Raw genomic sequence first — 13769 nt, 5'->3', positions numbered from 1 at the left:
AAGCAGCAGGAACAGGGTGTTGTCCCTTGTGTATACCAAGGGACTCCCAAGTGCCCAGGTGTTAAGGAGCAGAGTCGTAAACGAGACACCGCTCAATGCGCTCGTCACGGTGGCTAAAGTGGCTCTCGAGGTGAGTTACATCTTTCATATTTGAGGCGGCTATCACTCACACATTTGGCTAACAAGACACTATAGGCACCCAATGACACGGAGGTTCGACGCCATCTATCGCTCTGTCCTATGGTCATCGAGTGACTGGCTTCCCCGCCCTGTCTGTGTCTGCTTCAAGATGGAAGCAGATACCACTATATCACATTTGCTATTTGGTGGCAATCTTATTTGCTATCTCACATCGGTCATTCTGGAATCTGGGTGGACAAATTTCTATATCTGGCATTTCGGGCTTTGTTTTAATTTTTTTGTTTTTTTGCATTCTTTTGATCACGATTCGCGGGTGTTTTCTATATTGATCAGTCTATGTACGCGTGATCGGATCTTCCTCTCCTTAGACAATACCGTCTCGTGGACAAGTCGAGAGACCACAGAGTTTGTTTTTTAATACGCAATATATGATGTTATTCTGATTTTACGATATATTTTTATATTGCAACTCTAGTTTGATTTCAATGGCTGATTGCATACAGATTCTGATATCACACAGTGATGTCAAGCAAGAGGCAAAAATGTCCAGCTTTGTAGAACCTCGTGGGCTATGGTAATGGTCCCATGGCCCTCAATAATCTGTTAACTTACAGGCTTGTCCGTAAACACACCGTTCCTTGATACTTACCTAGCGGTGGCTTAAGGGATGTGCTTCTGTTGGCGGCTGTCGCGGGTTCAGAGTATCTGTAATGCAATGCGACAGTAATTGGAACGGTGTCCTCGTGGCATATCATATTCATCGTCGTCCAAGTTTAAATCCGATTGATCTACCTAGAAGATCTTCGGCATGCCGCATTTTCACAAACTCAGCACAACCAATGATATGGCCCGGCTTCGTTGTTGGTGGCAAGAAAATTGTTGGGTTATATGGTTAATCCCTGCGAGTTGGCGGTAGTATGGAGAAGTGCGTGCAAGATGGGGGCCAACAACTAGGGATGGCGCATGTTGCGCTACGCTTATCTATTTGTAGTAAAGTAGAAGGAACCAAAGTCTGCAAACAGTCTAAAGTGCTTCGAATTTTTGAAAATGCGCGAAAGTCCCATATCAGCAGGGTATGTCTGCATTTTAAAGCATCGCAATTCCTTTAGCCTTTCAAGGAGTACACATAGATGAGAACTCTGCCATGCTGATCTAGCGAGGATGTGACGTTACTGCCGGTTAAGTCGGACGTACGTAAATTTCCTATTGGCGAGAATGGGCTTTGGCCACGTTGTGCATACGTAAATCATGTATCCTGTGGTGTCGATCGTACGCTAGATTGTAGAAATGAATGCTCTCGGGAATCCGTCACATCAGAGTGACAAGGGTAAAGGCGCGTGGAAATCGGTTCCATCCTCTCATGACACAAAATTAGATTAGGCCTTTCACCCAAAAGGAGAATCTTGTAAGAGAGGGCAACGCCACCGAGCTAGTAAGTCGGGGACATGGGAGGGTTTACAAGGCAAACCCTTGTCAGTACGTAGAGCATGCCAGCAACCCTAGACGCGGCTGCGATTCCCCAGGTACAAGGTAGACGATAGGATGCACGGACACCTCGGTTGCATTAGTCTCGCATATAATTTATATCAGCTGATTTTCAGTCAAAAGCAACCAATATCCGTAACTCTGGGTTTGTTGGTTTGTTTAATGCTTTTCCGTCAAACATATTTATTATTCTATATCTCAGGTGAGTGGGTATCTACGAAGGACTGCAATTATGCCTCCTAACCATATAATAAAGGTTATAGGAAGAATATGAATTCGATTCCAAAATACCCAGACAGGGGTTCGCCCCACGCGGCGCAGACCACGTCGAGGCTCCTTTCTTGGCCAGTCATTTACTTTGGCGCCGTACTTGGCCGAATCCAGCGGAACAAGAGGGGTACATAAATTGCCCATTAGATTAACTTCAAGAGTGGCTGGGATATCTGTGAATGCTGGCTATGACCTCCATGTCAATACCCAAGTACTCTGCTCATACATTGGCTAGCACACGAGAAATCCTGGCAAATTCGTGCGTTGGCTTCCAGACCGATGATTTGCAAAAGTGCACTGCAAGTCTCAATCAAATTTATGGATATTCAAGTGTAATTCGTCTGGACACACGGCCAAAAAAGTAGCCCTTACGTATCGCTTCCAACCTTTTAAGGTTAGGAGATTAGATCGGAGGATATTTCTGGTATTAAGAAAAATATTAGAGATTTTGTCTATTTAAATAGGCAATATGTGTGACATATCAGAATCGGCAGCCTTGATACGTCACTTATATCGCTTTATTAGACACCTTAAACGACCTGTGTCAGGTCACTTGTCAGGTCACTTCCTTACAGCCTTTCATTTCCCCAGCTTCAAAGCTGTTACCTCTTTTCAATTGGCAACAGTATGGCCAGTACCTCCCCATATCTCAATTCGCTCGTTCTTGAATTAGAGAGGAGGCTAAAAAATCCGAAGAGCGGAATCGAATGGCCCAGTTTCATGGAACTCATACGCTTTTCTCACACCTTACTCTCCTAACCGTTGATAGCCGGGGAATTATCTAAGTCGACATGTACAATAACCGCTCCCGCTAGAAAGTATTGCCCAAAGGACTGAAACCGTTTTCTAATTATCCAGCTTATCAGCAAGAGCTCTACGACGATGTGTGTGGGTACCTATAGTCCAGTTCAGACTATCGACCATCGTCTCCTATATCTGTATCCCTTACGAATGAAGGTCGAATGTTTAGAGGGTCTTAGCCGATCGGATGGGCGCTTTCGGATGTGCGGCACTGTATAGAGTCGCTATATTAGATTCAGAAACGAGCCAAGTAGGGCGAAAGCGTCGCATTAGTCAAGTCACATCCTCCCCGTCTTATCAATAGGCTAGAAACGACCGAGGCGCCTAGTCACAACGCCACTATGCGTGATTATGCACCTAATGGTATTTAGTCGAGTTATAGACCAGCGAGGCTTTAGACGATCATTGCCTAAATGTGCCACCCCATCGACAAAGTCAGGATGGTCTTAAAAACTTCCCATCAATGCGGAGGATCTTGTGCATTTATTAGGAATCTAACGAGACAAGAACCTTGATAAAAGTTGCATGCCTTTTGGGACATGTAGGACATACAGTGCATATACATGCCATCCATAGTTCCAAGTATGGTCGTTAGAAAAAGAACAACGCCAGGACTCCCGAAGTCTCTTAGGAAGTACAAATGTACCATATCCTTCGGAAAGCCCAAGGGTCTGCAGAATGAATTATATACCCTTATATAATGAAGAGCGAGCAAATAATGCATGATGAATCATTCTACCTACACTTGAACACTGCTATTAGTCCGTAACTGATGAATATGTTGTAGGTGCGTGCGCCAACTGGGCAACTGGTATGTCATCATGTATATCACGTGGTGCATACCGTCACGGGCTCCCCAACTTCCGATTTCTCCCAGATACAAGCATCAAGAGCTATAATATTGCATATGTGATGTCAATTGAAGTTGACTGGGCAGCTGCCACCTCCGGCCCGGACGGGGAAGCCCTGGCAGAGCGAATCCGGTCGTTCGTACACGACAAATTCCAAGAGATCACCTTACCGCGCTTTATTCGCTCGGTCCAGGTCCACTCCTTCGATTTCGGGACCATCGCCCCAGATCTCGAGATAAAAGACTTCTGCGAACCGTTCGCCGATTTCTACGAGGAAGATGATGACGACGCCGATACCTCCGTTGCCTCCGAGGAGCTCATGTCCGAGCTCCATGAATCCCCATACGAAGACGACATGGGATTCAATCCCACCGCGCATAGCCTTCATAATTTCAGTCACCATCCATACCCCGGCGAAGGCTTCCAACCATCTGCGCTTCGATCCCCACTAGGCGACCACCTCAGCCCACATTTCCTACCCCGTGCCAGTACACCTGGGATCCCTGGCGGTACGTCAACGTTGGGATACCACATGCGGTCCCTTGGCGGTCTATCAGGCACCCAGACACCCCTTGCTGCCGTAGCAGGCGGCACTTCATTTGCGAGCGGGTGGTCGGATTCAGGTGCCATGCCCAGGTCCCAAGCAACCCGCCCTGGGGGCGCACATCACCTAGCAGAGCCAGATTTAGACACCAACAACTCCGCCTCCCGACCCTCAACCGCTAACACACTCCCCTCCCATCCTTCCCTTGGCCGCACCGGTAGCGGCGGGTCAAATCCACACAGCAGCGACCCCATCGACGCGCCACAGCCCTCAATAGAAATACCCGATGACCCCGCTGGGGGTCAATCATTCCCCATCCCGCCGCGCATGCGTGAGCGCCGCCCAGAGGACTTCCAGGTGCTGTGCCATGCTAAATACGCCGGTGATGTGCGCATGTCCTTGACTGCGGAGATCTTACTCGACTACCCGATGCCCAGCTTCGTGGGGCTGCCGTTGAAGTTGAATGTCACGGGCATCACGTTTGACGGGGTTGCCGTTGTCGCGTATATTCGCAAGCGAGTGCATTTCTGTTTTCTTTCTGCAGAGGACGCGGATGCCCTACTTGGGTCTGAACAGTCCCAGGGTAGTCAAAATCCCAGTGATGATGGTCTACCTCGGTCTGGGAGCGATCAGAAGGAGAAGGATCTGAAGCGACAGGGTGGTTTATTGCAGGAGATCCGAGTGGATAGTGAGATTGGTCGCAAGGAAGATGGGAAGCAGGTCCTGAAGAATGTTGGGAAGGTCGAGCGGTTTGTGCTCGCGCAGGTTCGAAGGATCTTCGAGGAGGAGCTCGTATATCCTAGCTTTTGGACATTCCTGATATAAACTTTCGAATCATGCTATCCAGCTGTTGATCGGCTGATTCACGGATACTATGTACATTTACGATTGACTTATGATATCTAGACGTGATTCTTGGTCTGGCTCTTGGCTTTTTCATACACTCTTAACACACTTGCGGCTACTACACCTCACAATAGAGCAACGGAAATCTATAGACAATTGGATATAGAAGGGTGAAATTGGATTGAATATGACAAGTGCTACAGAATCAGCACTACCGAAAAATCGTAAAAGATATCTGCTAGTACATGGAAAATAATGCAGCGAGAGAACTCGTACCAACTGCAATTCTCATTTGCCCCCTGCATAATAGTGGAGTCCATAAAACGAGGAAGGGTAGTTATGCACAGTAGTTTATCCAGAATGTCTCGAGTGATTTTGTTGCTGAAAGGGTTCCGACTCGCGTGATAGTGGAGAAGGCCTCAATCCAAAGCAAAGGTGCGCGAGTGAAAGTCTATCAAAGCTTGGCTTCGATAGTCTGAGTCCAGCGGAAGCGGACAATGTAAACCTTTTACAGGTCCTTCTTGTCCTTCTTCTCGTTCCTGTCGCCCTTTTCGTTGGAAATCTGGTCACCCAGGCTGTGGTACTCGCGGGTTAGACCCTCGCACTGCTTCTTGAGGGTCTCAATATCTCGGTCCTTGATCTCAATGAGCTCCTTAAGACGACCGATCTCGCCGACTGATCCAGCCTCGGCGATACGGGCAGAGTCCTTTCCACCGGCCTTCTTGTCGCCCTCGAGAAGACGGACACGGTCCTCAAGACGTAGAGTCTCGAGAATCATGGTATAGGTGCGGTTGAGGATCAAGGAGAGGAACAGAGTGAACCCGCAGAGATACATGTTGCGCTGTGAGTAGAACTTGCGGGCCTGGACCTCCATGCGGTCGGTACCGAGGTGGGCGGCTCTGTTATGACAGTGGTTAGATGATTTGCTGGAATATCTAAGGATTGGCTACTTACCCCATGCCGGGGCCGTCCTTAGTGAAGGCGGACAGTTCCTGCTGCACACGGTACACACGGTTCACGGAGTCAAGGAACAAAATGAGGATAAAGATGAATGTAATCTGGAAGCGAGTTTAGCAGTCTAACCGGAAAATTCAGGCTTCATAGTTGGCGATATACCTTCAATCCATATTGCAGCTTGGCGATGATCGGGCTCTCCGAGATGAAGGCAAACAGCTTGCGCTTAATGGTGTGAGGGAGGGGTATGACGAGGGCCAAGAAAACAGCCATCTCGAACACCAAGAGGAGAAACACCTGTATAAGAAAATTATGTTAGCCCATCAATAGGGGCAGGAACTGTGCACATGACGTTGGCAGCTTAGGCTGGGTGGACAGTTTGAGGCACTAGGCTGCAGCGATTTGCTTGACCTGTATCACAAGAGGCAGCTAGGAATGAAGTTGTAGAACTTACAAGGGAGTAGTAGAGAGTCATTGTGTCGTGTGTTATCAATCAAGCGGTACTTAAAATCGAATTTCTGGCCTAATCAAAAGGGGCGGGGGTTTGAGAGCTTCAGAAAGATAGCTTAGGGGGGATGTAAACAAATGCGAGAAGCAGCAATTTTGCCGTGAACAAGCTCAGATACAGAAAGACCAAAGCAATGGAAATTCCTTGGACCAAATAGTTGGGGCAATTGAAGGGGAGATCAAGAGACGAGGTGGTCTTATGGGAAGTTTTTCAGGTTCGGAGGAAGACGTCATGGCCTCGGAAGATCTGCACGTGATGCTGTCATCAACCCTAATTAGGATAGGATATATTATTGACTTCTCTCGTTCCTGAGACAGAACTTTTGTTTATATTAGTTTGATTGAAATGCTCCAGTTTGTATCGATATGTTTAATAATATTATTGCTATGTTATAAGACTAAAACCTAATATATGTCGCCATCACGAGATCTACATAGTATATACGATCAATTAGACTAGCATGATCCACTTAACAGTACTCAAATATCATGTTGCTCGACTAAGCAGCGAGTAGAAAAGAGCAATGTGCAATTGCAACAGTTGAGGCATGTTGTATGTACCTAGGTACGTCGTATTCGGTGAGTCACACGGCAACAATTCCCCTCAAGTGGGGAAGTTGGGGTATGTAGCTTGGGGGTTTTGTGAAAATATATATAGTTACACAGACACCGAAACCCCAAACCCACTTTGATTCTTTTTACATTTCCTCTCAAAGTCATGACGCACGGCAATTTGACCACCGACGAGGTTGAAAGAGCATCCCAGCTTCTAAGTGCACAAGACAAAGCAGTCGCTCTCTTCAAGGAAATTGAACGGGATTTTATCCGGCCAGGCATCACCGAAAAGACCTTAAATGCGGAAATCTACCAACTAGGACTCGATCGCTATGGCATCAAGACCCACTGGCACAAACGAGTTATCCGCAGTGGACCAAACACCTTGAGCCCGTTCAACGACAACCCTCCGGATCGTGTCATTCAGGCCGATGACATCCTAGTTGTTGACCTGGGGCCAGTATTTGAGGCCTGGGAAGCTGACTTTGGGCGCACTTTCGTCCTAGGAGATGATCCAAATAAGCTGAAGCTGCGGGACGCCCTTGAGCCGATCTGGAATACAGTCAAGGCAAAGTATCGCGAGAACCCAGATATGTCGGGTGATGAGCTATACAATATCTCCTGCCAGGTTGCCAAGCAAGAAGGCTGGGATTTCGGCGCGGATATTGCGGGCCATCTCGTTGGGTCGTTCCCTCATGAACGCATTCCGCGGGATAGAATCTCACTCTACATCACTAAGGGCAACAATGAGTCTATGGGCCTGTCGGGCCGTGATGGGTTCAAACGTCATTGGATTTTGGAAATTCATCTCCATGATCGAGCACGCGGATTTGGTGGTTTCTACGAGCAACTCTTGACGGTCGATTAGGCTTTCTGGGTGTGGCGGATGGTGACCACATATAATGTCTTTAATGCGGGGGAAATAGTCCATCCAAACCTCCTAGCGCGTGAAAGAATTGAGCGCCTTGACAAAATATCTTGACAAAACATTCATAATGATTCTATATACAATTTTAGGATATGCGAGGTTTATTTATATGCAGGTCTTTTCTTAGCCTTCGGCCTCATAAGAGTTTGACTTGTGCTTGGGCTCGAACTTGAAGGTGTCGGGTGCAGGGCCCAGGAACATTTCACTGTATCGATGGATGGTTAGTTAATGAGTACATATGTAGAAAAGTTGGTGAAAGTAAACTTACGTGATCTTCATCCAGTCTTTGCAGTTGCCACTGCCCATTAGAGTCTCCAACTCATTCCGGCCGCGCCAAGCAGGAGGTCTGTCCTGAATGTTGGGAGGGAGGTACTCCAACAGTCCAATTGGGACATAGCGATAGGTAAAGCTCAGCCATTCTAGCAGGAAACGACGGGTCGTTCCAACACCATGCTCATCAGAGCCCCAAGCTAGGAGACCGTACTTGACGAACTTCTCGATATAGGCCAGACGCTCAGTCGCGGACTTATCCAGATACTGCCCGGTCTGAATTTCCTCAAAGATCCATGGCTTGATCAAAGCTCCGCGAGCCACCATCACAGAGTCCACACCAGCATTGTTGACGTGGTCATCGTAGTCAGTATGCGAGTAGCAGTCACCGTTTCCGACGAAATAAGTCTTGCCACCATTGGGCATGTGGCGGGCATCCGGTTCACGGATGGTGTCAGTGAGGTCATCCTGCTTCTTGTTCAGGCGCTTGATGAGGGCTGCACAGTCTGAGATGTATCCCCAGTCTGCCTGTCGGGTGTAGCGCTGCTGTCTACTACGTCCATGCAGGGTAATGGCTGCGGCACCCGGGGGGCCGAGGTCCAGAACACTAGACTCGTATCCACCGAGAACCATACGCTCAACCAGCTTCTGGGCGGTAGGCTGATTGTCCTTGGTTCCCATGCGGATCTTGACGGTGATAGGAATCTCCTGTGAGACAGCGTTCATGCCGCGAATCATCTTCTCCAATTTCGAATGATGGTCGAGAAGAGCTGAGCCAGCTCCATCACGGAATACAAGTTCAATGGGGCAGCCACAGTTCAAGTCAATAACACGCAGGTTCGGCGTATACTTCGATAAAACCTCAGTGGCCTTGTAAGCTTGCCAAGGCTTGTTAGCAGCAATCTGGGCGCCGAACCTGGAATCCTTGGAGTTATCATAGCCCTGAACAATATTGTCGCCCGGGATAACGGTTGGCGGTGCCATTTCCGACTCATGCGCCTTCAACAGGGTCCATTCAGACTTTGAGCCTTGAATCAAAGGCATACTCATAGCCATCTCAGAGTATGTGAATTGCGCGCCTAGATCGCCACAGAGTCTTCGGAATGGCATGTTGCCTTGGGTCGTGAGAGGTGCCAAAACAGGTGTCTCTGGACCAAAGTAAATTCGACGCTTCTCTGATGGCATGAAGGGAGGCTCAAGGAACTGAGCACGGTTCTCCTGGATGTCGATTTTTGCTTGTTCGTCCGGTTCAACGAGCTCACCCTTCTCGCGGATGGTGGATCGCTGATGGATGGCCTTCTCCAATTCTGCGGACACTTGGGTAGACCATTTGGTGTAGGCATCAGCCCGAGGGGTGTCCTCACGCCTTCTCATAAGACTGATTTTATCTTGGTTGGAAATGATGTTGACAATTCCGTCGGCAGTTGCATTGGCCACACGAGGCCGAGCTTTCTCCATACGTTCTGCGTCCTCCAGCAAGATCAATTCCTTCTTGCCGTCTTCAGTTTCTCTCTCAGTTGAGTGCGAACCAACCATGCGACATTTCCAGCCGGAATAACATTTACCTAGGGTTTCGTAGGCGGGGCACATCTTGATGGTGGTAAGATCCTCGCGCTTATGCTCTTTCAGGTAAGCACGCAAATCGTGCTCAAAACGACACTTCTCGCCATATTCGCACTCTTCAGCGGAAAACTCGTTTGCAAACATTCTAGTGCTGCAAAGGCCCTTTGCGTCTTTAGATGTACCATAACTGCGATTGGTGTTCTGACCCTTCTTCTTCTTCTTCTTGTCCTTCTTGCCACCATCACGGTCATCACGGGGAGCGGCCTCGGCGGCATCGTCGGGACTAGTCTCGTCTGCGGGGCGAGGCTTTGGTGCGATTTCGATGCGGTACCTGCGTGGCGAAAGTTAGTATTTTGCGATCATTGAGAGGCAGCCGGACGTACTCTGCCTTGATGGGTGCCATTCCCCTATCGCGCATATCCACACGAGCCGGTTTGGAGGGTTCATCCAACCGTGCCTTCTTGGATGGAGGCTCGTCCGCGCCCGCGGCACCAGAATCGGTTGCGGCGTCGCGCTTCGGAACCTCCATGTCGGGCGCAGCGACACTGACCTCCGGGACTTGGGCTTTCGTAGTTTCTGGCTCCATCGTATTCCAGGGTTGGGAGCGAGCTATTCACTAAATTTCGCAATCGCTATTGGTGAAGATGTTCGGTCAAAATTTCGCATCTAGGCGATATGTTTGCACTGTTTGAGTTCAATACAATTGGCTCAGTGTACTTGCGGGACCTTTTCCTATAACAGGCAAGCGCAAACCCAAATCCCGCAAACCCCACCAATTTATCGCCACACGATTATGTTGTATATTCAAGCCACCGTTGAAACCACGCCGTCGAAGTCACAACTGCAATAGTGATCTTCGTCAGAAATGGTGTGGCTCTAAATTTCAAAGGAATGTATCGTATGGAGAACTTATAGGCAGAAAAAAAAAAGACAGCACCACCTATACAACCTCACTTATATGACCATGTACCACCTCATCAGCCCGAACATGGGCGCATTGTCCCTCCGGAACCTGATCGAAATCAACGCCTTATTCCCTGATATTCATGCTGGCATCATCTAATTTGTTTCTTCAAAGGTGTTCGAGTAGGCACACATCTCCACGAGTTTGCTTATCACACCTTTGCGTTACAGACCGTCTCTACTATGATCGTGTTAGCGTTGATGGCCTACTTACTCCTACATGATTCGGAACCTTGGTAGAGGTGTATCCCCATGTTGGTCTTGTTGGGTATCAGACTCCCGTACGCCGGAGTGCCGCCTGCACATCCACTATGACCGCTCCGTTCGTGTTCGATGATACCCGCCTTCGCCCACAGGAGCAGGTTCATGATGATGCCCCTGATCCTGCTCACCTTAGTGTACGAATTCTGGTCCGAGCATTTAATGATGCTTATATCTATGCCCATGATGGGATTTATAAAAGCGAAGAAACTAAAACTGAGACTTAACTTATTCAGAAAGGCTCTTCGTCATTTTTGCGGAACAAGTGTGGCGCTAACTTGGGCCTGACCATGCTGCGCATAGATTGCAATCCACCGCAGATAATCGATATGATGCTGCTAATTGAAAGCTCCAAGTACCGCACGTTATGAGAATCCACAGGGCCGATATAGGATTCAACTCACTATGTATCTGATTACTCATTGGACTTATCAATATCAACACCAGATTTTCATATAAGCTCTAGATTAACGATTGAATTATTTGTGCCTTTGTATCGGTATGCTTGATTCCAAAATTTATTGTTAAGAATTATCGTTGAGTGGGTCCCATCCCGGAGACTTGGAAGATGTTGGGCTCGTCAGAAGTGAACTTGTAGAGATAATCGAGATTATCTACATTGTAAGTGTATGTTAGTTACATTACTAGCAGTACAAATAGACACTCAGGGGAACCTACATGGTTTTTATGATCGAATACTGCTTTCGTATACATGCTCCGTACTGGTGCTTCATTTAATCCAGTACGGGCACCTCAACATTACAAAAACCTCGGTTTTGAAGAATAACTCGTCTATTTCATTGGTTCATTGGCGAGCTAGTTTTCCTTTCGGAAACCATGCAAGACCAAAAAGTTTAGACGGCTATGGCCCCAGAGAAAATCGAAGCCCTGTATCCACAAAACAAAAGGCAAAAATAGATGGACGGGCAGCGATTCGAACGCTGGACTTTTCGCATGCAAAGCGAACACTCTACCAACTGAGTTACGCGCCCAAGTGGAACATAGGAACAATCAATGTGAAGGTATATACCATAGAGAATTGGAGGTTGGAGTTTGTGCGAGGTCATTATGCCGAAATATAAAATGTCAATGTTGACTAGGTTTGTTGTCTTGTATGGTAAATATCTTAATTAATTATCTATTCGATTTTAATAAGTGCAAATGCTTAAGCATCCATGAATATAAATTAGATAAAAGGCAAAGATGAGATTAAGGTGGAAATTCCACTTACCCATGGATGACCTGTGGAGGCCAACCTTGGAAGGTTCCAAGGTTCCAAGGTTGTACTACCCGGCCCTGACATCCCTTCCGCATATCGTTAGTTCTGTCGGGGTGGTATACACAGGTGTATTCTTGTGGTGATGTAGTAGAAATTGACTGTTGGAACAATAGTCCATGCAGAAATCTGGCTCAAACCGCTGCAAATCCATTTTTTTCGACTTTTTGCTTCTTAATTTTCTCCACTCTCACTAACTCTGAGGTATATAACTAGTGGTATAGATTCAACGGATGCAGAATGAACATATGAATTACTAGTAGTTCACCATACAATTGGACAACACTGTGACCACCGAGTAGTGTAAAAAGGACGGACCAAACAATGTAATCGCCCAAGGTCTAGTTGGAATTGCTCGGGTTGTGAGTACAAATCTGTCATACTCTTTTGGATCGGTAATGCATATGGTATATTGTAATATATATATTTACATATATTTAGTAGATAGTAGACAGTACTGGGATAAAGATAGGCTAAGATATGTCACAAACGTTGCGAGATGTGTTTAGAAAAAATGTTATTGCATGATCACAGATTGATAGTCGCACGACTTGGATATTATCTTCCCTGTAAGAGCATAAGAGCGGGAATGGTGTAAAAGGCGCAAACCAACTTCCCAATGTATAGCATGGGAAGGAAGCGAACTATTGCCATTAAACTGGCGGTATCGTACCCGGATCATTACATGGTGTCATCGGAATTAGATGTGAATGTATTGTATCAGACTCCAACTACAAATTCCCCATCAAATCCCCGTGCCTGAGAAAAGTAATAGCCGCGCTGATTACTGACAACCAGCTTCTCGGTACCATCCTCAATGTAACTAACATTGAAATGTGTATGCCCAAATGCCCATAATCGTACCAGCGGACTCTCCCAAACCTCCTGCCCTGACAGGTCGCTGGCAAAGGCCGACGATAGCGAGCTATTTGCGTGCTTTGGATCAACTGCCCGTTGATCCTGAGTGACTGGACTGTGATGCGTAAAAACCACGATCTTACGATGAGGCTCAGAGGAAGCGATATGAGAAACTTGTCCATTCAACCACTCCAAATCTGCTTCGTGAGCAGCTGTGTGATCGTCAACGGCCCATTGCTTTATGTTATAAAAATCGTTGAGACCATAGCTAATGTGCTCTTTATGGGCCTCGCTCACTCGCGAGAAGAGTGTACAGCCCAGCACAGTCACATCTGACGAGAGATCGTAGCGTGTCTGATCTAAGAAAATGAAAGAACCCAGAGTTTCCGGACGTCCATTATGTTCCATAGCTAAACGCCGACGATCGACAGACGCCGAGTATTGATGAAGGGCTTGTTTTGTGTCCTCCCAGGTTGAATAGTAGGGTTCATGATTCCCTAGTAGGAAGAAAACAATTTGGAATTGGCGCAACTGGGTTTCGATGAATGTAATGAAGTCTGCGTCCTTGACAACTCCTATGTCACCTAGGAGGGCAAGATATGGTGCTTTCGGAGAGATTTTGAACACATCATATGCAGAGGGAGTTTCAAGATGCAAATCTGATAATATCTGGAATGTGGACATCTGGACCGCATA

The 13769-nt window shown here is 47.3% G+C and overlaps 5 protein-coding genes across 5 annotated transcripts; 2 read left to right on the top strand and 3 right to left on the bottom strand.

Annotated features, from left to right (window-relative positions):
* Positions 1 to 3609: 3609 nt before the first annotated feature.
* On the top strand, positions 3610 to 4917 carry mdm12 (ERMES complex subunit MDM12; the record flags this gene model as incomplete). The annotated part of the gene is made up of 1 exon (XM_040792079.1): positions 3610 to 4917. The coding sequence occupies one exon, from the start codon at positions 3610 to 3612 to the stop codon at positions 4915 to 4917; it is 1308 nt and encodes a 435-aa protein (XP_040649135.1).
* A 529-nt stretch (positions 4918 to 5446) lies between these two features.
* Positions 5447 to 6367, bottom strand: PGRI_043650 (putative BAP31 domain protein; the record flags this gene model as incomplete). The annotated part of the gene is made up of 4 exons (XM_040792078.1): positions 5447 to 5837; positions 5893 to 5996; positions 6055 to 6189; positions 6347 to 6367. 4 exons carry the CDS (start codon positions 6365 to 6367, stop codon positions 5447 to 5449), a joined length of 651 nt encoding a protein of 216 aa, XP_040649134.1.
* Positions 6368 to 7117: 750 nt separating this feature from the next.
* On the top strand, positions 7118 to 7822 carry PGRI_043640 (M24 family metallopeptidase; the record flags this gene model as incomplete). The annotated part of the gene is made up of 1 exon (XM_040792077.1): positions 7118 to 7822. One exon carries the CDS (start codon positions 7118 to 7120, stop codon positions 7820 to 7822), a length of 705 nt encoding a protein of 234 aa, XP_040649133.1.
* Positions 7823 to 8005: 183 nt separating this feature from the next.
* dus3 (tRNA dihydrouridine synthase DUS3) lies at positions 8006 to 10301 on the bottom strand (the record flags this gene model as incomplete). The annotated part of the gene is made up of 3 exons (XM_040792076.1): positions 8006 to 8087; positions 8151 to 10046; positions 10099 to 10301. The coding sequence occupies 3 exons, from the start codon at positions 10299 to 10301 to the stop codon at positions 8006 to 8008; spliced, it is 2181 nt and encodes a 726-aa protein (XP_040649132.1).
* Positions 10302 to 12935: 2634 nt separating this feature from the next.
* On the bottom strand, positions 12936 to 13757 carry PGRI_043620 (Ser/Thr protein phosphatase superfamily; the record flags this gene model as incomplete). Its single annotated transcript, XM_040792075.1, has 1 exon — positions 12936 to 13757. One exon carries the CDS (start codon positions 13755 to 13757, stop codon positions 12936 to 12938), a length of 822 nt encoding a protein of 273 aa, XP_040649131.1.
* Between the last annotated feature and the right edge of the window lie 12 nt (positions 13758 to 13769).

Source organism: Penicillium griseofulvum (assembly GCF_001561935.1).
Source record: "Penicillium griseofulvum strain PG3 chromosome Unknown contig_90, whole genome shotgun sequence".
NCBI lineage: Eukaryota > Fungi > Ascomycota > Eurotiomycetes > Eurotiales > Aspergillaceae > Penicillium > Penicillium griseofulvum.
This window is presented reverse-complemented; position numbering and strand designations above follow the sequence as displayed.